The 26,529-nt window shown below is 44.8% G+C and overlaps 4 protein-coding genes across 4 annotated transcripts; 1 reads left to right on the forward strand and 3 right to left on the reverse strand.

Moving 5' to 3' along the window:
• Window positions 1-516: 516 nt before the first annotated feature.
• LOC124464490 (GTPase IMAP family member 3-like) lies at window positions 517-3,883 on the forward strand. The gene is made up of 3 exons (XM_047016369.1): window positions 517-1,258; window positions 1,822-2,845; window positions 3,874-3,883. The coding sequence occupies exons 1-3, from the start codon at window positions 1,243-1,245 to the stop codon at window positions 3,881-3,883; spliced, it is 1,050 nt and encodes a 349-aa protein (XP_046872325.1). The 5' UTR covers window positions 517-1,242.
• A 514-nt stretch (window positions 3,884-4,397) lies between these two features.
• LOC124464483 (GTPase IMAP family member 9-like) lies at window positions 4,398-7,384 on the reverse strand. Its single transcript, XM_047016361.1, has 3 exons — window positions 6,910-7,384; window positions 5,977-6,018; window positions 4,398-5,737 (listed from the first exon to the last, which is right to left on the reverse strand). The coding sequence occupies exons 1-3, from the start codon at window positions 6,929-6,931 to the stop codon at window positions 4,860-4,862; spliced, it is 942 nt and encodes a 313-aa protein (XP_046872317.1). The 5' UTR covers window positions 6,932-7,384; the 3' UTR covers window positions 4,398-4,859.
• Window positions 7,385-9,993: 2,609 nt separating this feature from the next.
• Window positions 9,994-12,894, reverse strand: LOC124464481 (mucin-19-like). Its single transcript, XM_047016358.1, has 2 exons — window positions 12,521-12,894; window positions 9,994-11,900 (listed from the first exon to the last, which is right to left on the reverse strand). Exons 1-2 carry the CDS (start codon window positions 12,540-12,542, stop codon window positions 10,375-10,377), a joined length of 1,548 nt encoding a protein of 515 aa, XP_046872314.1. The 5' UTR covers window positions 12,543-12,894; the 3' UTR covers window positions 9,994-10,374.
• Window positions 12,895-13,616: 722 nt separating this feature from the next.
• On the reverse strand, window positions 13,617-25,034 carry LOC124464491 (GTPase IMAP family member 8-like). Its single transcript, XM_047016370.1, has 9 exons — window positions 24,803-25,034; window positions 24,395-24,500; window positions 23,100-23,946; window positions 19,752-19,828; window positions 19,224-19,341; window positions 18,818-19,037; window positions 16,662-16,727; window positions 16,112-16,217; window positions 13,617-15,982 (listed from the first exon to the last, which is right to left on the reverse strand). The coding sequence occupies exons 2-9, from the start codon at window positions 24,471-24,473 to the stop codon at window positions 15,207-15,209; spliced, it is 2,289 nt and encodes a 762-aa protein (XP_046872326.1). The 5' UTR covers window positions 24,474-24,500; window positions 24,803-25,034; the 3' UTR covers window positions 13,617-15,206.
• Window positions 25,035-26,529: the final 1,495 nt, after the last annotated feature.

Consider the following 26,529-nt stretch of genomic DNA (forward strand, 5'->3'; position numbering starts at 1 on the left):
GTGTGTCTCTGTCCCCAGGTGTGAGAAAGATTAAGAAAAATATTTAGAAATATTAAGAGATATTATGTATTTTTAGTGACTACCATAGTACTCACAACTGGTAAACTCTCAATGATACATACAAATACATATTTAATGTACTGATTGAAATATACATGCTCACAATGACACATTACATGTCATATTTACATTAGAAACTCACAATGTTAGTTTAGCAATGTGACAAGAGCGTTGCTATTTAGTTTCCCAAAAGTAGATTTTATGTTAAAAAAAATCTCTGACGACAAGATAACATTGTCCAGTAACTAATCTCTGATAACACAACACAACAGCAGCTGTCTCAGCACTTACCTTCCCCAGGGGCCCGTGAGCAGCAGTGGAGAGATGCCAGCTCGAGATGGTGTCCGCGTGTGTGGCTCTCGTGCCCCTGCAGGGCGTAGGAAGGGAACGACGCTCGCTGGGGCACTGTGTCACACACAAACCCACACACTTACACATACTTCTGCGTGCATACTTACATATATGCAATTTTGTACACACGCGCGATTATGCATGTATAAACATTCAGTCATACGCCTTCTCGCACAATGAGACTTTGTATTCGATTAGGTCTCCTGTTTTCTTGATGTCAGACCTTTTTGTCATGTCGAATTATGTAGGAAGAAATCAGTCCGTTCGTGTAAATGAGGTCAAATTTAATTATTGAATAAAAGCTTAAAAATGCTTTCCACTAAAACTACATTCGAGTACAGGCAACTTACGCTGTAGGCGAGGCTTTAGATTTCATTTCACAGCGATTTGAGAAATTGGGAGGATCGATAGGATCCATTGACTAAATAATGTAGCCTAAAGCGAATGGGAAGCAGTAGCCTAGGCTACATTAACTATTTCAAAAGTAGAGATGGGTCTCGAGGTGAAGGGCAGTATGTGCGTCTTGCCACACCGGCGATTTGCTTCTTCAAGCGGATCAGCATGATATCCAGTTTACATTGTGGTAACTGGAACGACGCCTATCAGGAAACTGTTTTTTTTTCGAGGTAGAAAGTTCACTCACGTGATGTTTTGAGTAGGGGAAACACTGTATAGAGTAGGCTACAAATAATTTATAATGTATCTCACTCCGCTTAAACAACGGGACAAGAGGTAGCGTACCGTTCATGTGGGATCTCATCTTGGTCTGCCTTCAGAACAAACTAGCCTAAAAGATTCACCTCATAGTATTTTTGTGCGTCTGCAATCAAGATGGTAACTCCAGCGCGTAAGTTAATTGTGTTATGCGGTTTAGCTTGTAGGCTATAAATGAATCGGTAGAATTGTATTTGTAAGTTTACATTTCATGTTGTCTATTTCGTTTTTAAAAACACACAAACACGAAACGCCTTGTGTTTGAAATTGTGCTGTTATGAACTAACTAAACCTTCGCCCATGAAAGTGAAAGTTAAGGGGTATAGCCGACAAGTTCCAGCTAGTAAAAAAAAAGGTTAGAGAAATAAATATATCATTAAGCATTTGAATTCTAAAGATCAGAAGATCGAACTTCAACGTCAGTTCCTTTAAAATGACATGCTGCTAGTTGACCGAGTCTGTGCTGCCGATTCCGCTAGCCTGGCCAATGTTTTGGTCGATTAATCCGATGTTTACATTAGCTTCTGGCTATTACATTTTATTCATCGTCTCTTTTCCAAGCGTCTTACATATTCTGTATAGAAAACACAAGCAGAATTCTAGGACCATGGGATGGTTGACAGGGAGCGGTAAGATTCCTGATACACCCCTGCTCTCCTGGGTATTATGGGATGGTTGACAGGGTGTGTCCTGCAGGTGGTCCAGGGCTGAGGGTGGTCCTGCTTGGCAGGGCAGGAGCAGGGAAGAGCACCACAGGAAACACCCTCCTGGGGAGAGAGCGGTTCCAGGAGGGGAGGGCCACCCTGCAGAGTGTGATGGAGGGAGGAGAGGTGGAGGGGAGGACGGTCACCGTGGTCGACACCCCAGGGACCAACACCCTGGATAAAGAAGGACTGAGGGAAGAGATGGAGAGAGCCCTCGTCCTGTCCTCCCCGGGTCCCCAGGTGTTCCTGCTGGTGGTGAGGGTGGGAGGAGTCACGCAGGAGGATGTGGGCGTGTCTAGGTGGATCCAGGAGACCCTGGGGGAGCAGGCCCTGAGGCGCACCCTGCTGCTGGTCACCGGGAGAGAGAAGCTCACCCGCAGACAGTGGGAGGAGTTTGAGAAGCAGGAAGTGATCAGAGGTCTGGTGAGGCTCTGTGGAGGAGGACTCCACGCTGTGAACAGCAAAGCAGAGATCCACCCTGGGCACGTCACCAAGCTGCTGGAGAAGATGGAGCAGGTGGTGGAGCAGAACGCAGGACAGCCTTACACCTGGGACACTTACCTGCAGAGGAGAGGACTCAGGGGGGGGAGGAAGGGACAGGGAGGGGGTGGAGGAGCAGAGGGTGGATGGAGGACACAGGGTGGAGGTGAGAGGAGGGGGGGAAAGACAGGATATGAGGTGGAGGGGCAGAAACAGAAGGAGGTGGAGGGCAAGAGAAATGGACACAATGTTGAGGAAAAGAGGATTGAGAAGGAGAAGCAAATGAGGAGGGAGGAGGAGAGTAGGAGACTGCAAGAAGAAATGAGGAGAGAGGAAGAGAGTAGAAAAACAGCGGAAAAAAGGAGAGAGGAGAGTAGAAGAAAGGAAGAAATGAGGAGAAGAGAGGAAGAGAGTAGAAGACAGCAAGAGGAAAAGAGGAGAGAGGAGGAGGAGAAGAGAAAAAGAAAGGAGGAAATGAGAGAGGAGAAAAACAGAAAAGCAGAGATAAAGAAGAAGAAAGCAGAGGAGAAACAGACAGAAAGAAACAGAAAAGAGAGAGAGCTGATCAGGGTGGAGGAGAGAGCGAGGGAGGTGGAGGAGAGAGCGAGGAAGGTGGAGGAGAGAGCGAGGAAGGTGGAGGAGGGGCTGGAGAGGCTGGAGAAGGTGATGGAACAGTCGGTGAAGGTGAACGCAGACAGATTAACCTACATGGAAAGGAGGGTGGAGCTCACCCAAAGGCAGGTGGAGGAGGGGCAGCAGGACAGGGGAGGAGCGGAGAAGGAGGGTGGAGGAGTGGCAGCAGGACAGGGGAGGAGCGGAGAAGGAGGGTGGAGGAGGGGCAGCAGGACAGGGGAGGAGCGGAGAAGGAGGGTGGAGGAGGGGCAGCAGGACAGGGGAGGAGCGGAGAAGGAGGGTGGAGGAGGGGCAGCAGGACAGGGGAGGAGCGGAGAAGGAGGGTGGAGGAGGGGCAGCAGGACAGGGGAGGAGCGGAGAAGGAGGGTGGAGGAGGGGCAGCAGGACAGGGGAGGAGCGGAGAAGGAGGGTGGAGGAGGGGCAGCAGGACAGGGGAGGAGCGGAGAAGGAGGGTGGAGGAGTGGGTGGAGGAGTACTGCTGCGGATCGGACAGATGGTTGTGAGAGAGGCGGTGGGAGCGACGGTGAGAGCCGTCCTTGGTAAATAAGAAGGTGGAGGGAATCGCTCTGACAACACAGTGATGCTGTGAACTGGGAATGCATCTCTGCCTGGTTGGAAGTCAGATGGTATTTCACTGTTGTATGTTTGAAGATGGTTTCTCACATTCCGTCGAGGAGAAGTTATTACAGAAACGTTATTAATGGTTTCTCCTGTCCTATAAAAAATCATGCAGGTTGTTGGTCAAATGTACAGTATGTTTAGTGCTTTTTTACTTTAAAATCTTAAAAAATGTTCATGTGATTTTTATTTCTTGACACCCATCAGAAGGTGAAATTACACATTTTATACAAAATGTTGTTAAACACATAATCATGTATCCATAAATAAAGAGGCCCAAGTGATGTATCCTGTGTTTTAACTGGGGCAACAGCGCCATCTAGTGGTCAGTGCACAGACAAACACCTTATCCAGAGCGACTTACAGTAAGTACAGGGACATTCTCCCGTGGTAAGTAGGGTGAAGTGCGTTGTCCAAGGACACAGCTTCATGACCCGGCCGGGAATCAAACCGGCAACCTTCTGATTAGTAGCCCGATTCCCTACCCGCTCAGCTATCTGACTCCTCAGCTGAGGGTTATTGAGAGGGCGTGACTCACGTCATACTCTGACAGGTGAATGAGGAAACATTTCATGAATTCTCTGCCAACGTTGCTGTTTTGGATGAGCAGTGTCGATTCCAAGAAATAATGTGAGAAAGGAGGAGGTACTAAAGAGAGACAATAAGAGGTGGGTGCAGTTCTGGAGGAACATGATGTGTGAGAGACGGAAAGAGAGAGAGAGAGAGAGGGAGATATAGAGAGAGAGACGGGGAGAGGGAGAGAGAGAGATAAAGAGGGAGAGAGAGACAAGCCGGGATTAACATACTGTATGTTGAAAGAGAAATACAAATAATTGCAACCATTTTCAGACCATTTTATTTGTGTGGAAATTAATAACAAACGAGTGTGGGCTACTTGGACATTTTCTAAAGTAACCGAAATACAATCAGCAGACTCAGAAAGCCAAACTGAACCCATGAATAAGTCGTTTCATTTTTTTAACAGTGAATGGAGTGTAGCCTACTATAAAGTGTTGATGATTATCACATCATGCATAATCTATTCATAATTTTCAAATGTTTCAACATTTCCCTTCATGCATATCATACAGATTTCAGATTTTAAAACGTGTATTACAAACATAATGTACATAGTTTAGAAAAAAGACATATGATTAAAAGAATAAAAACAAGACAATAAAAGGTTTACAAGAGATCACACAGTATTTAATCATAAAAACTCATGTTCAAGAGTGGACATCGTCTAATGCTGACCTGGATAAAGATGGTTCTTCATAAGTTTATTTTTCATAATTCTACTCACTCATCGGCCGATGATACAGCAGCACCGATAGCAGAAACTACCCCTCCTACAACCATGCCAACGCCAACTGCAGCTTCAACAGGGAATGCAATGAGACCCAAACCTGTTCCTGCAACCGCTACACCAACTCCTGCAGTTACTTGTTTGGCTCCTTCTATCATCTCTTTACGACTAATCTTCCTCTGCGCTTCCTTGTACATATCGTTGGTGTAGTGGTCTCCATTCTTTTTCACCATCTCCTCAATCTTCTCCAGCAACTCTCTGACCTGAGTCTCATCCCTCTCTTCATTGTTGAAGACATGAGATCTGTTTCCACATCTGTTGACTAGTGCCCTAAGCTCCTCATTCTTTTTCACGAAGTCCTCTAAAGTTTGATTGTGTTTCTTTAGCTTATCACCACCAGTAAATAGTACGATGGTAAACTGTGCTGCTTTCTGGCCAAAGTTGTCCTCGATCCATTTCACTGCATTTCTCTCCTCTGATGTGAACCTGGTCAGACTGATCACCAGCAGGAACACATGGGGCCCTGGGACAGACAGGTTAACACACTCTGCTATGGCATCTTTCTCTGCTTGACCAGTCTTTCTGAACCATTTTGTGATGGCCCATGTGTCTCTCAGCAACACATCCCCGATCCCTGGAGTGTCGATGACATCGATGGTCCTCCCAGCCACCTCCCCACTCTGCTTCTGACACTCTGCAGTCACAGAGTTTGGAGAGATTGTAGCCTGGAAGGCCGCAGTTACTCCTCCTACAGCTCCTGCTACTCCTGGGGGCACCCCAGGTCTTCCCAGGATGGTGTTTCCTGTTGAACTCTTCCCTGCTCCCATCTTCCCCACCAGAACGATCCTCAGGTCTGAGGGGTGAAGAGACTCTGTAGGACCCAAAGAACAAAACTCCAATGTGCAGAAACACAACACTGTCGAAAACAACAGGATGTATTTGAGCTTCACGTCATAATCCCAGTAATTACATACAGTACCAGTCATAAGTTTTGGGAAAATGTGTCCAAACGTTTGACTGGTACTGTAGCCTATATGAAAACGTATATTTCAATAAGTAGAAAAGTCACGCTAATGCATTAATTTTGATTTTTTAGGTTGAACCACTTACCATTTAGGGATTGCGAATCATTTAACACCAGTGGTGACATTTCTGCAATAAACTCATTTAGTTAGTGTTACAGGGCAGATACTAGATGCAGATTGTGATCAGTGGCGGTTTTCAGCTTGTAGGCCTATGGCAATCAACCTGCCAGCGTCCGCCCACCATCCCTTGCATTACTTTTCAACAAATTCTCTGTTGACACCCCTAGCCTAGTCAAGGTCCTATGTTAGGTTTGGTTAGCATCTTAGGAAAATGTTAGCAACGTCTGTCTACGGCCCTGGTGTAGACGAGTTTTAAATTATTCTTAACAATTTCGCAAAAACCTCTAAGAAATGCAACATGTCTGTAAGCCTATTTTCAGAGTATGAATTGAGGTTTATTCGGTAGCATTGCGTTGTGTATCAGATTTTACAACTTGCAATCCTGTACAAAGTAAGAGGTGCGTTATTTGATCGATTCCCCCGCTCCCCGTGGGGAAACCTGAGGCCAACCTATCCCCGCGCCACCTTCTGAGTGGGCGACCTGCAGGCAGTCTAGCTCCCAAACTAGCGCTCACTCTGACCAAGTGAACTGACCCACAGTCCCACACGGTGACAATATATCACTGATGTGCAAATGAGCGATAGAAAACGGATCGCGCAAATTTCACCATTCAGATATTTTTCTTTGGGTGCAGGCGCCCTTTAACGCTCCCGGCAAGACGCCGCGCTGGGTGGCTGCCCTTGTTACGTATGTCTGAACCCACCACTGACCGTGACCATGTATAAACTTGGTTTTCAATTAATCTTTAAGTTGACAAACATCGTATGACCACGAGCTACGCTGAAGTAACACTTGAACGTAAAAAAAATCATAGTTGCAGAACCATAACAACCATGTGATAGACCTCACTGCATGGACTAGCATGTGTAACTTAACAGAAAATCACAAAGTTCTTACCATCAACAGAGGGCACACCCATGATAGGAGAGTAGGCTGGGACTTATTTAATCAGAACTGTCTTTTGTGTAATGTGAACAGTGTCGATTCCAGGAAATCCTGTGATAAAAGGAGGAGTTAAGGAGAGACAATTAAAAAGGTAGGTACAGTTCTACAAGAGAAATGAAATCAAAGTTAATCTAACTCTGATGAAAGAAGTAGGGGGAGAGACAGAGAAAGAGACGGAGAGACAGAAGAGAGAGAGAGAGAGAGAGAGAGGTAGACAGGTACATGAGTGGAGGAACCCACCTCAGGAACGTTAGCAGAGAATTAATTAAATGTTTCCTCATTCACCTGTCAATGTGTGACGTGAGTAACGCCCTCTCACTAACCCTGACAAGTCCTACATTATGTATTACCATGTTGGCTCAGTACAACATGACAATATATGAGACAAGTAATTATTACTCAGTATTGTTCTCCCTGAATGTGGGTAATTTAGAATGACTCCAATGTTTTTAAATCATATGGTATTTTGTAGGAACAAGCTATTTTACTGTACTGATGTGTCTCTTACCTGTTCACCTGTTTAAACATTGATTTGGATAAAAGTATCTGTTAAATTTTAGTTTTCTCATTTCAAATTTATGATTTTGCAAGTTATAATTATTCAGTTAGTTACGATTTTTCAAAAAAGCAACTTCAGAAAAGATTGACAGGGGTTAGATGGCTGAGCGGTTAGGGAGTCGTACTATAAATCAGAAGATTGTTGGTTCGATTCCCGGCCGTGCAAAATTACATTGAGTCCTTGGGCAAGGCACTTCACCCTACTTGCCTTGGGGGGAACGTCCCTGTACTTACTGTAAGTCGCTCTGGATAAGAGCGTCTGCTAAATGATTAAATGTACATGTAAATTGAATGGAAACAGTTCTGCATTGATTATCCTACATGCTCTGTACCTTTCATGCTGATCATTTAAGTACAACACAGTAGTCATAACACTTAACCGATGTTAACTGTATTCCCTGTAAAGATAACAAATAAAATACTAAATGATGGTACTGTGTCTTCTGTTCTCCTTGCTAACAGACATGGCAGAAAATACAAATTCGGTAAATGATGTGAACTTTGTTGTAACTTTTTTATTGAGGGAACCAAGTTTTTACCTACAGATTCAAAGAAACTGCCTTTGACACCTTGCTGACGGTAGAACAGTTGATGATTTCCTCCAACGGGTCACACAGTGGGGGGATTTGAACCTTGGACCCCTTTTGGGGACAGTTTCTACATACTATGTTACAGAAAAGTTGCATCAAGCCAGCCAACCAACTAACCAGCCTGTCAGGGGCTCCAGCGGTTTCTGACCAGGCCTGTGAGAAACCATATCAGTGCACCCGTGAACCCCCCTCTGACCACGCCCTCCAGCGTCATCGGCCACAGTCCCACTGCCAGGCCCGTAGCCACAGCAACGAGCAGCTCCAGCCTGTCGCTGAGCACCCTCTCCCTGTCCTCCTTCCTCCACTGGTGTCTGTAGCGCTCCCTCTCCTCCACATCGCTGCTCTTGCTCACTGCAAGAGGACAGACACACGTCACCTCTCACACCCCCTGGTGTCCCATCATACTCTGGGATCTGAATCAGTCGCCTGTCTGAATCATACTCAGGTAACTGAATCGTTCAGGTGGCTGAAATACTCAGGTATCTGAATCATACTCAGATGTCTGAGTCACACTTAGGTATTTGAATCAGTCAGATATCTGAATCAAACTCAGATGTCTGAATAATGCTCAGTTATCTGAATCACACACAGGTATATGAATCAGTAACAGAATCAGTCCCAGGTGTTTGACTTTGAACTTGATTCTCTTGACTCACGAGTAGAGACTCACCTACGGTGGCGGTGTTGAGACCATAAGAGGTGAGAAACTGTCTCTGGACTGCATCTCCCAGGACCCTTTGCTGCAGCTCCTCAGAATCTCTTGCCTTTGGGACTGGGAGAGGGTAGGCTTATGAATCACTGATCTGGGTTCAGACTTTTGATGTGTAAACACAGAGGAAGAGGATGGTGAAGGCAGAAACAGCTTATCCTAGATCGGAATGGACGGGTGAGGTGACTGTGTGTGTTTTACAGAAATGGTGAATGCCCTGTAAATGTAGAGAGACAGGAAATGCATTGTTGAGCTCACCTAATCTCAGAGTAGTGTTGTTATGTTCCATGTCCTGTCTCTCAGACTGCAGCTCCTCCCCTGGTGGAGCAGGTACTGCAGGTCCTGGTGCAGCAGGTACTGTAGATTCTGCTAGAGAGGCTTGTTGTACCTGAATCAGACTCCACCTGAACACTCTTCCAGAGAGGAACTCCTGTACAGTCACCCAGCCAGTCCACAACGCTCGCTCTGTGTCTCTGATATCTACTGTTGGCCTTTGATCTCTATATCTCTCTTTCTTCCTTCAGTTATTTGGATTTGTCCCTCCTTTCTTAGTCTCTCCCTCTCTCTTTTATGGTCCCTCCTTTTTCGTCCCTCTCTTTCTGGCTCTCTCCTTCCTATCTCTCTCTGCCTCCCTCTCTCTCTCAGTCCCTCCTCCCTTTCCCCTCCCTCCCTCCCTTCCTCCCTTTCCTCATGTGACAGTCCCACGACTACCTCACCTTTCCAAGGAAATGAAACCTTCTGTCGTCCTGGCAATCAGACTAACTGGTTGTTGGAGAAACATGAAAGACACGCCCCTTTTCTGTTCACATTCCGAACATATTTCTCTTCTGTGTCTTTTGTTTGTTTATTGTATTAAGTGCAAGTACTTTACAGTGCTTTTAAAAATGATTTCATGTTGTAGTCGGCAGGTAGGTAGGGGTGGTTTGCAGTCCATCACCTCTGTTCTACAGGAATGTCAATGCTTTGCAAACGTCTGAGCTATTATGCATGTATTGCCCAAAGCCTGAATGGATTAGTATATAAGATTCATGGTTGTGGAGTAGAATTTTAATTGTATGTTTAATTCGGGTAAAAATATAAAATGTAGTTATGCCTTGTGAGGGTGCAGTTTCACCATGTTGCCTGCAGGTGGCGTATCTTATCAGGGAATGACAGAGCTACACACAAACTAATCAGAATGAGAGTCTGGTTTATTGCCAAGTTAGTTTCCACAAATAATACATTTGCTTTGGTAGGTTGGTGCGTAACAAAAAAATAACATAGTAAGAAAGAAGAATAACTGAAATATAAAAAGGGGAAATGTACAATAAGGTACCGGTACACCAGTATAAAAAGTGTACAGTATATCTGAAAATAATGAGCTTGAGCCCCGAAGCTTTCAGGTAAAGATTCCTATATGCATGACTGACATTAGAATTCACGATTACAACAGATGTTAAATGAAGTCTAAAAGTCCAAAACGATGAGAGTAACAGGAGAGATAATTTATCTTAAAACAGGTTTACAATTAAGAACAAACCAAAGTTGGGGGGGTTTGGTTATTCATCTTTTAGTTTAACATTAGTCATCTATAGAGGTTGTTGATCTCTCAGCCCGTTTCCTCTCCACATAAAGAACAGCTGTAGCTGCTCCTCCTGAGCCTACGATGGCTCCTCCCACTGCTGGTGCAGACAGTCCTGCTACTCCTGCTAGTCCCAAGCCCCATCCTTGAAATAGTGTTAATATTACAGCCACGCCTGTTACTCCTGCTACAGCTCCTGCTACAGCTGCTCCTGCTACAGCTCTTGGTAAAAGCAGTTCTGATACTACTCCTACTACTCCTACAACTCCTGCTACTTTTGCTACAGCTCCTCCAGCTCCTCCTGTTGCACCTCCTGCTAAATCCAGTACTGATACTCCTGCTACAACTCCTGCTACAACTCCTGCTACAGCTCCTGCTACAGCACCTCCTGCTACTTCTCTGAATTGCAGTCTTGGTGCGACTGCTACAGCTACTGCCACACTTCCTACAGCCACCCCTGTTGCAGTTATTACAGCTACTGGTACTAAACCTCCAGACCGTCTTAAAGCTCCTGCTAAAGCACCCCCTGCTACAGCTCCTGCTACAACTCCTCCTGCTACTCCTGCTACAGCTCGTTTTAAATGAGCTCCTGGTTCCACTGCTCCTGCTACCACCACCCCTGCTACTCCTCCTATAGCTCCTATTTCAGCCAATACTGCTGCTGTTACACTGTCTGCTACACACCCACTTGCTCCTCCTGTAACAGCTCCTACAACAGCCAATCCTGCTACAGTTACTCCTGCTACAGCTAATCCTGCTACTATTCTCAACGTCCTCTTCCGATTGATTGCTTCCTGAGCCTCCTTGTCGTTGGTGTAGTGCTCTCCCTCATTTGCTGCTGCTACTACACCTGCCCCTAAAGCAGCTCCTCCTGTCACTATTGATGCATTAATCAAAATATTGTTCCTCTCCCTTATGATCTTCTCCTGAGCCCTCTGGTACATGTCATTGGTGTAGTGCTGCCCCTCATTCTCCTCCACCATCCTCTCTATCTTCTCCAGCAGCACTAGGACCTGAGTGGTGTTACCTCTGGCTTTGTTATCAAAGACATGATATCTGCCCCCACAGCTGTTAACTAGGTCTCTGAGATACTCATTCTCTAGAATAACACTATCTCCTGTTTCTTTCTCTAGTTTGTCCCCATGAGTGAACAGCAGGATAGTGAAACCTGCAGCCTCGTCTCCAAAGTTATCCTGGATCCACCTCACACTGTCTCTCTCCTCCTGAGTGATTCTGGCCTTCAGACTGATGACCAGCAGGAAGGCATGAGGTCCTGGGACTGACAACTCTACACACCTAGCTAACTCAGATTTAACTTCCTTTGATTCTGACAATAACTCATCCCCAATACCTCGAGTGTCGATGACATCAATGGTTCTCCCAGCCACCTCCACACTCTGCTTCTCACACTTCGTAGTCACAGAGTTCTTATTCTCGAAGGCCCCAGGTATCCCAAGGATGGTGTTTCCTGTTGAACTCTTCCCTGCTCCTGTCTGTCCCAGAAGAACAATCCTCAAAATTGAGACTGTTGGAAGTAAAATGGTTTGTTTACAACACTGTACAAATATTGTTCATATGCTTATACTTTGGATGTTGTATGTAACAAACCTATAAACAAAGGCAATTTTTTATAGCTATTAGTATGTGTTCTTCTGCATGTAATGATTCATTCAAATTTCTTAATATTTTCTCCACCTTCTGTTTCTGCTTCTCCACCTCATATCCTGTCTCCCCCCCTCCTCTCACCTCCACCTTGTGTCCTCCATCCACCCTCTGCTCCTCCACCCCCTCCCTGTCCCTTCCTAAACATTATGACAAATTGCTGTTTGCTCACAGAAAAGGGTTAGGGTTATGATGGTTTGTGTGCACTGTATTGACGCAAACACAACATGTTTTCAAAGAGTTTGAAGAGCTTTGCAAGAATTGTTGGTTTAGTGTTACGTTTGGCTGGTTTGGTGTAAGGTTTTGTGGCTAGTGTGTCAAGTTTAGCAATAACAGCCAATACCTTCAAAGATAAAAAAAAAACTGTAATAGCAGTAGTAGAAGTATATTTATCATTTAATCTAAGAACCAGCAATGAAACGGTCCCTCCAAAAATTGTCATAAAAGATTACTTTTATCTGGACAAAAGAACAACAAACGTACCCTTGATGCCTGATGTGGCCATGGTTACAGTCGGACGCACAGTAACTCTGATCGGTTGGTTGTTGGCACTTTCAGTAGATTCAAATGAGGCCTATAGCCAGTGTAGATGGTCCCCTGTCCAGCTCTGACAAGCAGCAGATCTATTCAGTCTCCTGTCCTCTCTCCTTCTCTGCACAACAGGGCCTCTGTGATTCCCTGAAGTCACCTGTTGTGAAAGTAGGAGGGATTGAGAGGAGGAGGTGGGTCCAGTGATGGAGGAAGTGTCACGGTTTCAATATTTTCCTCATTCCTCAACCCTCGATGTGTGATGGAAGTGAGAGAGTCCCTCGCTCTTTCTCTCCTCCTCCGTTCCCTCCCTGCCTCCCCCTCTTTCTTTCTGTGACTCCTTCCCTCCCATCCCCTCTCTCCCTTCAGTTATCTCTGTCCTTAAGGGAGGGAGAGAATGTTTGTCTCACGTCACACTGACAGGTGAATGAGGAAACATTTCATGAATTTTCTGCCAACGTTCCTGAGGCTGGTTCTTCCACTCATGTACCTGTCTACCTCTCTCCCTCCCTCTTTCTACTCTCCCTCTCTCTCCCTCTCCCCTTCCTTCTCTCTCATCAGAGTTATTCACTCACACAACTCACTTAATCAAGAATGAGGAAGATAATCTCTGCCAACCCTCAATCATACAGAGAGGGAGAGAGGGAGAGAGAGAGACACGGGGGGAGGGAGGGAGCGAGGGAGGGATACAAAGAGTGAAAAAAGAGACAACGAGAGGGAGGAAGAGAGACAGAGGGGGAGGGAGGTTATGTGAAGACAATGACAGGTGGGTAGAGTTCTGGAGGAACCAGTCTCATGGTTGGCAGAGATAAATATGTTCCTCATTCTGTAACCAACAGCATCATGTGAGTGACAGCCATCTTGATGAGTTGTATCTGACCTCCAGTAACCTCCAGACTGCTCTACTCCCTGATACATGGACCCAACACATTCAGTCTACCCAGCAACAAGTGACACAATTGGTTACAGTACCAAAGTGTGCAGTATCACAGAGTATCATAGAGTATCGGATAATAGAGTATCAGAAAGTAAATATGCAAGAGAACAAGAATGTATTTTAACCCTTTATTGACCCAACCCACGCATAAAAATATATCATCTGTCCAATACAGAATGAATGGCTCCCTTTACATCACGTGGCCTTAACTCCCATATGGATGATCTATACCGGATTTTCTATTCATAGAAAATAATTAATAGACACTTGAACCCATGAAGTTTCTTAGTTTTTGCCTTAATAGAGACATGGTAGCATCATAGACAGATATTGAGTCCTCCATGATTCAGAGACTTTGGATTACAGAAAAAAAAAGAAAAAGAAAAGTTATGTTCAATGAAGTTCAAAACTCCCAAACTATATGAATAGCTGGAGAGATTATTGAACTAGATGCAGGTTGAAGTAAGAACAAAACAACATATAGAACACAATTTTAAAACATGTTCACAATCAGTACGCATTACATCACTTTACATGGTTCGGGTTAATTTCTTAATCCTTTTTAGTTTTAGAGTCTTCTTCAGAGCTTGTTGTTCCCTCATGTTGGCTATTTACATAAAGATGACCTCCTGCTGCTGCTGCTGCTCCTGCTCCTGCTACTACCACAGCTCCTCCTGCTACTACCACAGCTCCTCCTGCTACTACCACAGCTCCTCCTGCTACTACCACAGCTCCTCCTGCTACTACCACAGCTCCTCCTGCTACTACCACAGCTCCTCCTGCTACTACCACAGCTCCTCCTGCTGCTGCCACAGCTCCTCCTGCTACTACCACAGCTCCTCCTGCTGCTGCTACAGCTGCTCATGCCACTATTCCTGCATTCTTCAACATCCTTCGTTTCTGCAGCCGTTCAATCTCTTCCTGAGCCTTCTTGTACACGTCGTTGGTGTTGCGCCCTCCTCTGTTCTCCTCCACCATCTTCTCTATCTTCTCCAGCAGCTCTGGGACCTGAGTGGTGTTACTTGGTGTTTTTGTGACCTTGTGACCTCAAGAAAGGAGTCAACTAGGACGAGGGGTCAGATGAGGAGAGGAAATAGGGAATTAGGCTAGAGAAGAAGACTTGTTTATCCCCATGTAAGGAATTAGGTGAGAGAGGAGGCTGGTTGGGTCCCATGCTCAACAATGGGGAGAAGAGTGAGCTGGGAGAGTCACTCTCCCCCTCCCATTAGAATGTTCTTTCCAGAGAGGAAGTCAGGTCAGGATGACCTGATAGGGAAATGTTGCTCGATTGGGACCACGGGTTGTGCAAGAATGACCACGGGTTGTGTAAGAATAGCCAAGTGAGGGAGGACATCTGTTTATCTTGAACAAACTGTGTGTTGTCTGATAGTTGCCAAACATATTTGTGTGACGTAGAAAGACTGTATAAAAGTTCTTGTCTATTGAATACATGTCAGACTTCTCTGGCTAGAGAAGCTCTGCGTGTGATTCCAAAATACCTGGCAAATAAAGACGAAGCCTTTGCAATCAATCTCCTGACTCCAAGCCTGTTAATTCTTGCTTCACTAAGAACCACTTTCGAGACCCCAACATTACCTCTGGCTTTGTTATCAAAGACATGATATCTGCCCCTCTATCCAACACATCCAATAAGTTTGATCAGATGGATTCACTCTGCAGAGACGACATTTAGTAATTTAATATTTAAACATAGCCACAAACTATGGTCACCCCTCCAACCGTAAGAGAAGAAGGGAGAAAGAGGGGAAAAATAGAGGGAAAGAGGGGAGGAAGAGAGAGGGGGGGAACTTTATTATGTGTTATGTAACAGTAGTTCCCCTTCCTATTCTCCCCCCCCCACATCCTTTTCTGAGCCTTCTCATACATTTCGTTGGTGTAGTGTTGTCCCCCGTTGAACTCCACCATTTCCTCAATCTTCTCCAGCAGCTTTTTGACCTGGGTACGGTCCACCTTCTCCTGGTTGTTGAAGACGTGGTAGCGCCCTCCACAATCCGTCACCAGTCTACGCAAACCTGCCCCGTCTTTACTGTCCTGGAAAAACTTTTTTATGGTCTTACCCTCCAGCTGGTCTGTGTGGGTGAACAGAATCACGGTGTACATGTTTGAATCCTCTCCAAAGTTCTTCTGGATCCATTTGACGGTGTTCTTTTCCTCCTCAGTGAACCTCCCGATTCTAATAACCAGCAGGAAGGCGTGGGGTCCTGGGACTGACATGTCGACACACTCCTCGATGTGGCTCTTCACTTCTGCCTCGGTCATGGTGGTGTCAAAGAGTCCTGGACTGTCAATGACCTGTATCTTTCTCCCTGCTACCACAGCCTGGTATTTCTGACAGCTACTGGTCACTGATTCAGCTGATATGTCCTCTTTAAAGACATCCTTCCCCAGGATGGTGTTTCCTGTTGCACTCTTCCCTGATCCTGTCTTCCCTACCAGAACAATCCTCAGATCAGAAGACTCTGGGAGGAGCCAAGAGGGGGAGTTAACATGGTCGCCTTTTAAAGAAGACAAACACTACATAACATGTTTGTGTGTGAATGTGTTTGTCTAGGTGTGTTTGTGTGCATGTGTTTGTGTGCTTTCCTTACCGTGGCACAAAGCAGCAAGAAATATGACACACATGGTGAATAGGAACAGGATCCAACAAGCCCCGCCTCCAGCCATCATAACAGGTTGCAGCCACCAATCAAATGTCTAGAGAGGTCACATGATCAGAGAAGCCACAGACTAGCTCTCTGAATTAATAAAACCTTGATCATAAACAATTAAGCTATAAATACACACTAATTTAATAAATATAAATGCAGGTTTCATTTGAAGATAATAGAAGAGGATGCTCAATCTCAATAATATGCTGTTGTTTAAATGTTGGCACAGATTATAAAATGTATAGATAGTCTTCAGTAAGTGGAGATCTTATTTTACATTTGTCTCGATAACTTAAAACTTTAACTGTCTTACTGTCTCTTATTTTTAAACTAGACTGTAAAACCTGCTAAATTAATTTGCAGTGAAATTTAGGTTCGATTATACAGTATCCTTGACGACACTTCCAGTTTTTAGGACAGGGCATGGAGCAGTACTTTTAGACACACAGAAGTAATGTACGCTTTATATACACAAAGACAAGTTACTCACGTTCCGTGTATGACCGTCGTGTATCCTGTTCTCTGCTGAGTGAGTGAATAAGACGAAGTGCTGCACCTTTTATTTGGGACTAAGTTTCATTTCTGGTGCAAAAGAAGCAGTTGCTACGCAAGCAAATGGCATTGATTAATACAATGGCATCATCTTGTGTTGACGTAGATAACTGCGTCTCCGTGTTTATTTAGAAGCGGAATGTATAGTAACCGTGGAGAGGAGAACGAGAGCCTTACACCTGGGACATTTACCTGGAGAGGGGAAGGTGATGGTTAATGAAAGGGCATTACATCAATCTGACAGGTGAATGAGGAAACATTTCATGAATTCTCTGCCAACGTTCCTGAGGATGGTTTTTCCACTCATGTACCTGTCTCTCTCTCTCTCCCTCTCTCTCTTTGTTCTCTTCCTCTCTGGGGGGGGGGGGGGTGTAGGAGCCACTTCCTCCTACAAACATGAAAACATTCTCAGTTGAGTGTGCGAAGTACCACCAGACGAAGTCTTCTACACTTTTGACCCCTAGTCCATCTTCACCAGTGAATAGTACAATAGTATACTGTGCTGCTTTCTGGACAAAGTTGTCCTCGATCCATTTCACCGCATTTCTCTCCTCTGGTGTGAACCTGGTTAGATTGATCACAATCAAACTTGTCAATCAGGATGGGCGATATACACCTGTCTCGACCAGAAATGACCATTGGACAGTCTCTTGCTCGCTCTAAATACAAAATCCCCAGAACTTCCAGGAGACTATGTTTTCTTCTCTCTCTTTCCTCATCCCTCTTTTTTCTAGAATGATTAAATCAGTGATCAGAAAGCTCAAACTTGTATCATAGTAAGCCTCTAACTAGCATGTTTGTAAAGTGTTTTGTACACTGTGCCAGCATGCACCAACACATTCTTATTACTGTATTAACTCACAGATCAATCAAACAAGTGAACTGCTCAGAAAGTTGCTTTATTTGTATGCAAACAACCATTTCATTTAGGCAAAAGACAACTCATTGACAAATTAATGTTTCTGATACAAAAGAACGTTTTGGTTTGATTGGAAGAGTGTTACTGAGATTATTTTTGATGTCTCTCACAATCACTCAAATGTGTTACTGCAGCATCACCGTTAGCACGCTAGCACATGTATGCGGTCAACCATGTCCCAGGAAAGACTGAATGGTTTAGCAATGATGTATATTGAGCAGAGAGTCCAAACCCACCTCTGGTCCCTTCATAAATCTAGGTCCCTGCAAGGGTGGGAAAAATATGTTTCCTTAAAAGCTTCGAATATTTCAGGTAAAAATTTGGATTGTAATTTCCGGCAAATATAACAATATGAGTATGGAGGATGGTTAGATTCTGATTGCAGCAAGAGCTACTAGAAGGTAAGTAAATGTCTTTCACTCTCCTATTTAACTTACATGAGAACAGATCATCATAGGATATGTAGCCCACCTTTATAATGACATAGAACTGTGGTAGACACTGATATGTGTGGTAATGCAAAAATGGTCATGACTGGTAGAGAAAGAGGGGTCTGAGCTTTCAAACCCGCCTCTGGGCATGTCAGGGGGGACAGATTTAATCTGTGAGAGGATACATCAAACATCTCTAGAAAGGTTAGAAACAAGAGCACCTGTAACCTGTTATGAGACGGCAACAAGTATAAAGTATTGCCAACATAAACTATGTTAGTACAAAGCACTTAATCTTTAGATTCCAATATAAGCTATTAATCTTTATTGCTGAAACAGCGATCCAAACAGAGTAACTGCAACTCCTAAACCAGCTGTTACTGGGGCCGCTACTACTATTGCTACAGTGGCAACACCCGCACCCACCACTGAGAAAACTTTTTTCAAAATGTTTTTTTCCTTACGGGCCAGCCTCTCATTCTCCTCCTCCATTCTCTTCTTCTCCTCCTCCATCTTCTTCTTCTCCTCCTCCATCTTCTTCTTCTCCTCCTCCATCTTCTTCTTCTCCTCCTCCATCTTCTTCTTCCTCATCTCCTCCACCATCCTTTTAATCTCCTCCTTCATTCTCTTCCTCTCCTCCTCCATCTCTATCTTTCTCTGAGCTTCCTGGTATATCTCACTGGTACAGTACTCTCCTTCATTTTCCTCGACTAGTTGATTAACTTTCTCTAGCAGTCCTCTGACCTGATCCTCATTATTATCTCTAGTGTTGTCAATGACATGATACCTGTTCCCACACTGACCAATCAAATGCTGGAGGTCGTCACTCTCCCTCAGGAAGGCTTCTACACTCCTCCCCCCTAGCTGGGCAGACCCAGTGAACACAACAATGGTGTAGTCTGCAGACCTGGAGCCAAAGTTTTCTTTGATCCAACGCACTGTGTCTCTTTCCTGCTGAGTGAACCTGCCCAGTTTAATAACCAACAGAAACACATGAGGACCAGGCACTGACAGATCAATGCACCTCTCTATTTCCTTCTTGATCTGATCTTTATGTAGTTTTGTGTCAAACAGTCCAGGGGTGTCAGTCAATGTTATGGCAATACCAAACACGTTCCCTTCAACATTTTCTGAGGTAAAAGTCACAGACTTTGGAGAAGCCTCAGCTCTGAAGGCCTCTCTCCCCAGGATGATGTTTCCTGTGGTGCTCTTCCCTGCTCCAGTCATACCCAGCAGAACCATCCTCAGACTGCCTGGGACCTTGACCTCTGTAGAACACAACAGGAACTGACTCAGAAAAGCTTTTCACACCTGTTACCTATCCATCATTACCTGCACAGTTTATCTACCCTGGCTTCCCACAGACTCCCTGCCCCTGCCCTGCCATTTCCAGACCTGACCAAGGTACGTCAAGATTACCAATCCGCCTGTGTCCCTGTGTATCACAGACATCATCAGTTACCTGATCCCATCATCTACGGCTCCATCCTCACTCCCTCCTGTCTGGCAACCTCACCCTCTGTCTGCAATAAACCTGGTTCATATCACATCAGCATCTGAGTGTTGCATTTGGGTTCACCTGTCCCTCCCAGGGTAGCTGGGAGCAAAACAAAAGGGGCTTGGTCTCACCTGTGTTACTGTGCCCCTGAGGAGGATCAAGACAGTAGACAGGAAGAACCATCATCTTCATCATCATCATCAGTAGCAGCATCCAGACCCCCCGTCTTACTCCTCCTGGCTGGGCTTTGATCACTGCTGGGACACACACACATCATACACACATCACACCCAGATCAGACAGTGGGTGTTGCCTGTGTCTGACAGTGTTTGTGTTTTGCGTGTGTTGGACAGTGTGTGGGTTGTGTGTGTGGGTGTTGGTGCACCGTTGTATGTGTGTTTGTCTTGAATGTACAGTTGTCATGATTCCAGGTAAATGTATAGTTGTCATGGTTCCAGGTGAATGTACAGTTGTCATGGTTCCAGGTGAATGCAGTTCTTCCTGTTTCTCTGGATGTTTTGCATATCTGTCTTGTGATCCTGGATCCAGTTTGATCAAGCCAGCGTTGTTAAGATGGGTTAGGGTTGGTAAGATGGGTTAGGGTTGGTAAGATGGGTTAGGGTTGTTAAGATGGTTTAGGGTTGTTAAGATGGGTTAGGGTTGTTAAGGTGGCTTAGGGTTGTTAAAATGGGTTAGGGTTGGTCAAGTTAAGAAAGGTTAGAGATGACTCTCAGTTTTATTAACTTGGGTGTCACTCACATAACTCACTGACAGAGGAATGAGGAACATATTTGATTAATTATGTGCCAACAATCCTGAGGGTCTCTCCACCTATCTTCTTATCTTTCCCTCAAAAGAAAAAAAAACCCCATCACAGATTAAGTCACATTTTCAGGAAATTCCCCACGAGCAGTGTGTAGGATGAAAACCCTATATTAACCCTGACACAAGGAAACAGGAAGAGATGGCAGGAACAGGATGTGTTTCACATATGCCACGTATGCCAATGTTTATAGTCAAGGCCGGGTTGCCTAAAGCACTCTCTGCCATGCGCGCTATGCTAGGCTTTTCACCATGGAAAAGCCCACTGTCTGTATCTATGATGAGATTAAATAAAGTACTTTCATTTGAATTAAAAGAAACATACTTTTTGTCCCTCCTTTAAAGCAACCTTGCTGAAACAGCCCACAACAACAGGGTTGTATACTTCATGTTTAATCAATAACTAAGTGGCCTTGAAGGATGTTAGTATATTTATATATTAAAAACTGAAATGATCCTTGATGGGACAAAGGTTCCCCCCTCCTGATGTAGAGAAACAGGAAATGTATTGTAGTGGTTTGGGGAGCTCATCTGATCTCAGAGCAGTGTTATGTTCCATGTCCTGTCTCTCAGACTGCAGCTCCTCCCCTGGTGGAGCAGGTACTGCAGGTCCTGCTGGAGAGGCTTGTTGTAACTGAATCAGACTCCACCTGAACACTCTTCCAGAGAGGATCTCCTTTACAGTCACCCAGCCAGTCCACAACGCTCGCTCTGTACCTCTAGTATGTAAAGCTAGTCCTTCTTTTATAGTTCCTCCTGTTTCCTCCCTCCATCCTATCTCTCTCTCTCTCTCCGTTCCTCCTCCTCTGTTCCTCCCTCTCTCTCTCTCTCTCTCTCTCTCTCTATCTCTCTCTCTCTCTCTCCCTCTCTCTCTCTCTCTGTTCCTCCTCTTCCGTCCCTCCCTCTCTCTCTCTCTCTCTCTCTCTCTCTCTCTCTCTCTCGCTCTCTCTCTGTCTCTCTCACTCTCTCTCTGTTCCTCCTCCTCTGCTCCTCTCTCTCTCTCTCTGTCTCTCTCTCTCTCTCTCTCTATTCCTCCTCCCTCTATCTTTCTCTGTTCTTCCTCCCCCCTCCCTCTCTCTTTCTCTATGTTCCTCCTCCATCCCTCCCTCTCTCCCTCTCTCTCTCTCTCTGTTCCTCCTCCCTCTCTCTCCTCTGTTTCTTCACTGTCTCTACAGGTGTAACAGGCGTGGCCACGCCCCCGGCCACTACCAGCTATGCTAACAACCGATCTACACCGGTTATACCAGCTTATTGATTATGTGACAGTGCCACGCCTACCTCACCTTTCCAAGGAAACAAAACTATGTTGTCCTGGCAACCAGACTAGCTGGTTGTTGGAGAAACATGGAAGACACGCCCCTTTTCTGTTCACATACTGAACATATTTCTCTTCAAATGTGTCTTTTATATATTTATATTAAGTTCAGGTACATGATATCACATTCAAACAAGTTTATTAGTAATTCCTTCATATTAGAATGTATGTATGAGAATCCTTATTCTCTATAAGAGAGAATTATAGAGCGTCACCATGAGTAAACAGCAGGATAATACAAACTCCAGCCTTTTCTCCAAAGTTATGGAAACAAGCCATCTTGTTAAAGTGACAGCCATCTTGATAACACGGATGAGTCCTATCTGACCTCCAGTAACCTCCACACTACTGCCCTACCATGATGCTGTGTTGTCCATTCTGATGATCGCCCAGTTACTGTCCTATGCATATTACATTACATTTAGCAGACACTCTTATCCAGAGCTGATACAGGGCTGTTTGATCTGATCACTAACCAGTTACTGTCCTAGCAAAGCTCATTTAGAATCTGTTAACTAATGTTGTTTTTATCCAGCACATTCAGTCACCCAGCAAGAAGAGACACAATTTACATTTAATCATTTAGCAGACGCTCTTATCCAGAGCGACTTACAGTAAGTACAGGGACATTCCCCCCAAAGCAAGTAGCGTGAAGTGCCTTGCCCGAGGACACAACATCATTTTGCACGACGGGGAATCGATCCGGCAACCTTCTGATTACAAGCCCGACTCCATCACCGCTCAGCCATCTGACTCCCATACTATACACTTACATTTAGTCATTTAGCAGACACTCTTATCCAGAGCGACTTACAAGTACAAGAGCACAATCTTATCAATACAAAAAGCATTATAGAATATCACTTTCATAAAGTATCAGATAATTGACTATAATAAAGTTCAAAGATACACAAGAGAACAAGAATGTCTTTTAACTCTTTATTGACCCAACCCACACGCAGAAACATATAATCTGTCCAATACAGAATGCATATCTCCTATTACATCAGGTGGCCTTTACAGTATATATATGTATGTAAACTGTACCATTCATGTAAAATCATGTATAAACACACACACACAGACACAAACGTTTGTAAATAAAACAAATTGAAATCAGCAACATCACAGTCAGAGATCTGACCCCTGACCTGACCCCTGATCTAACCCCTGATAAATAGACTGCATTTATATAGTGCATTTTCTACCTTAGCGGCACTCTAAGCGCTTTACAATGTTTGCCTTTCATTCACCCATTCATACTCAAAGTCACACATACCTACTGCAGCAAGCTGCCATGCAAGGCTCCGCTCTGCCCATCGGGAGCGACTTGGTGTTCAGAGGCTTGCTAAACTGACCCCTGACCCCTGATCTGACCCCCGAGGTGTCACTAGTTATAGTATTCTTCAGAACATTTATACGCTCCCCCCAGCCCCAGAGCTGTGCCCGCCGCCATGACAACCCCAGCACCCAGGTAGCCCCCCACCCCCAGGGTCCCCAGACCAAGAAGCGAAGCCAGGTAACAGTAGTTCCGAATCCTCTCCTCCCTTCTGATCCTCTCTTCCTCATCCTTTTTTCTTTGCTCCTCCTCTCTCTTCCTCCTCTCCTCCTCCTCCCTCATCCTTTTCTGAGCCTTCTCATACATCTCATTGGTGTAGTGTTGTCCCCCGTTGAACTCCACCATCTTCTCAATCTTCTCCAGCAGCTCAGTGACCTGGGTACGGTCCACCTTCTTCTGGTTGTTGAAGACGTGGTAGCGACCTCCACAGTCCGTCACTAGTTTACGCAAACCTGCCCCGTCTTTACCTTCCTGGAGAAACTTTTCTATGGTCTTACCCTTCAGCAGGTCTGCATGGGTGAACAGAACCACAGTGTACATGTTTGAATCCTCTCCAAAGTTCTTCTGGATCCATTTGACGGTGTTCTTTTCCTCCTCAGTGAACCTCCCGATTCTAATAACCAGCAGGAAGGCGTGGGGTCCTGGGACTGACATGTCGACACACTCCTCGATGTGGCTCTTCACTTCTGCCTCGGTCATGGTGGTGTCAAAGAGTCCTGGACTGTCAATGACCTGTATCTTTCTCCCTGCTACCACAGCCTGGTATTTCTGACAGCTACTGGTCACTGATTCAGCTGATATGTCCTCTTTAAAGACTTCCTGCCCCAGGATGGTGTTTCCTGTTGCACTCTTCCCTGATCCTGTCTTCCCCACCAGAATGATCCTCAGATCAGAGGACTCTGGAAGGAGTCAAGAGGGACAGTTAACATGGTCGCCTTTTCAAGAAAACAAACACTACATAAAGTGTTTGTGTGTGAATGTGTTTTTCGAGGTGTGTGTGTGTGTGTATGTGTGGTGTTTGTTGTGTGTATAGTTTTGTGTGTTTGTAAAATACATAATACATATGCACAAATATATATAAACAAAATTATGTCTGTGTGAGTGTGTGTTTGAGAGAGTCTGTGTGTGTTTGTATGTGTAGTCTGTGTATTGTTACATGTATTATTATGTACAGGTGTGGGGAGTGGGTGTGAAATGCAAAATCTTTTGTCTGTGTGTGTGTGTTTGTGTGTGTGTGTGTGTGTGTGTGTTTGTGTGTGTGTGTTTGTTTGGGTGTGTGTGTGTGTCTGTGTGTGTGTGTGTGTGTGTGTGTGTGTGTGTGTGTGTGCGTGTGTGTGCTTTCCTTACCGTGGCTCAAAGCAGCAGGATATATGACACACATGGTGAATAGGAACAGGATCCAGCAAGCCCCGCCTCCAGCCATCATAACAGGTTGCAGCCACCAATCAAATGTCTAGAGAGGTCACATGATCAGAGAAGCCACAAACTAGCTCTCTGAATTAATACGTAAAACCTTGATAATAAATAATTTTTGGCACAGATTATATAATGTATAGACAGTCTTCAGTGAGTGGACATCTTTTTTTACTTGTTTGTCTTGATAACTTAACACTGTCTTACATCATGTTTAAACTAGACTGTAAAACCTGCTAAATTAATTTGCAAAGGTTAACTTCAGGTTAGATTATACAGTGTCCGTGTTGACACTTCCAGTGTCCGGACAGGGCTTTATATACACAAAGACAAGTTACTTACGTTCCGTGTCTGACCGTCGTGTATCAGGTTCTCTGCTGTGTGAGTGAATAAGACAAGGTGCTAGTGATGTGTCGTTCGTGAACGATTCGTTCATTTTGAACGAATCCTTATAAGGACTCGGGAGTAACGAGTCCTCTCAACGAGTGATTCGTTCATTTCCCGACTCGGTCTTTCTACGAGTCTTTGGATCATTTTTCACGTGACCTGCATAGGCTCTGTAGCTAGAGGAAACGAACGATTCGTTCCTTTCCCGACTCGGTCTTTCTACGAGTCTTTGGATCATTTTTCACGTGACCTGTATAGGCTGTAGCAAGAGGAAACGAACGATTCGTTCCTTTCCCGACTCGGTCTTTCTACGAGTCTTTGGATCATTTTTCACGTGACCTGCATAGGCTCTGTAGCTAGAGGAAACGAATGATTAGTTCCTTCCCCGACTCGGTCTTTCTACGAGTCTTTGGATCCTTTTTTCACGTGACCCGCATTGTATTTTTTAGTAGAGGAAACAGTTTCCTTATTCCCTTTCGCGTGGCCGCTGTTTTAGTAAGACGTGAATGAATGATATTCGCTCAAGTCATCATACTGACTGGTTTTGTTATTTTCACTTTACATTTACACTTACAGTTTAGTGCAGTGTAATTGTTTGACGTGATAATTAAATGCTAGTGTGATAATACATGACCAAATCATACAAACTCATGATACATTATTTTAATGCAGGAATTTATTTTGAAATAGTATTTGCTGGTGCACATGTCATGCACTAACCTACAGTGGACGTATAGGGGCTATACGTCCTTTGCAGTGGACGTATAGCCCCCAACCCCCCCCCCCCCCCCCCCCCCCCCTGAAATGAACAAATGACTCGAAAAAAGATTCGTTCATTTTACTGAACGAGATTCAAAGAACCGAATCAGTAAAAAGAACCGAACTTCCCATCACTACAAGGTGCTGCACCCTTTATTTGGGATTAAGTTTCATTTCTGGTGCAAAAGATGCAGAAACGCCAGCAAACGGCGTTGATTGATGAAATGGCGCCATCTTGTGTTGACTTTGATAACTGTCTCCGTGCTTATTTAGAAGTAGAATGTTCAGTAGTACAACTATGTAAAGACGTGGGACTCAAAGTGGGAGTGTAGAATTATAACAGAGAATCGAGGACCAAACAAGTGTCCTTATGTAAATTATGTACACAATTGTATTCACATTTATAACATTATTTAGGAACGTTCTGTATTGTTAATACTCTGCAAGAACAACAGCGGCCCAACAACAACATGATGACTCACAACACGACAGTACAACAAAACAACAACATCATTTGAATAATATTATTTTTCCACGATACCCTGTGATACAACATTCCCCTCACCACCTGCTACCTCTCACCCTCTCACTCTCTCTCTTCATCCCTCCCTCCCTCTCTCTCTCTTCATCCCTCCCTCACTCTCTCTCTTCATCCCTCCCTCCTTCTCTTCCCAGTCCTCTCTTCCGCTCGATCCTTTCTCTAATCTCTCCTCTGGGATCCATCTAGCCCTGGAGTGAGGAGAAGGGCCGGCTGATTGGAGTGAAGAGTGACATTCTGACATCTCTCTCTCTCGCTCTTTCTATCTTTCTCTTTCTTATCCTCTCTCTCTCTTTCTCACCTGGCCCTGCGTGCCAAGCAGCAGCCTGCTTTCTCTCTCCCTCTCCTCCTCCATCACCTCCATTCTTCCCTCATCACAACACTC

The sequence above is a fragment of the Hypomesus transpacificus genome, unplaced genomic scaffold (genome assembly GCF_021917145.1).
Source record: "Hypomesus transpacificus isolate Combined female unplaced genomic scaffold, fHypTra1 scaffold_352, whole genome shotgun sequence".
NCBI lineage: Eukaryota > Metazoa > Chordata > Actinopteri > Osmeriformes > Osmeridae > Hypomesus > Hypomesus transpacificus.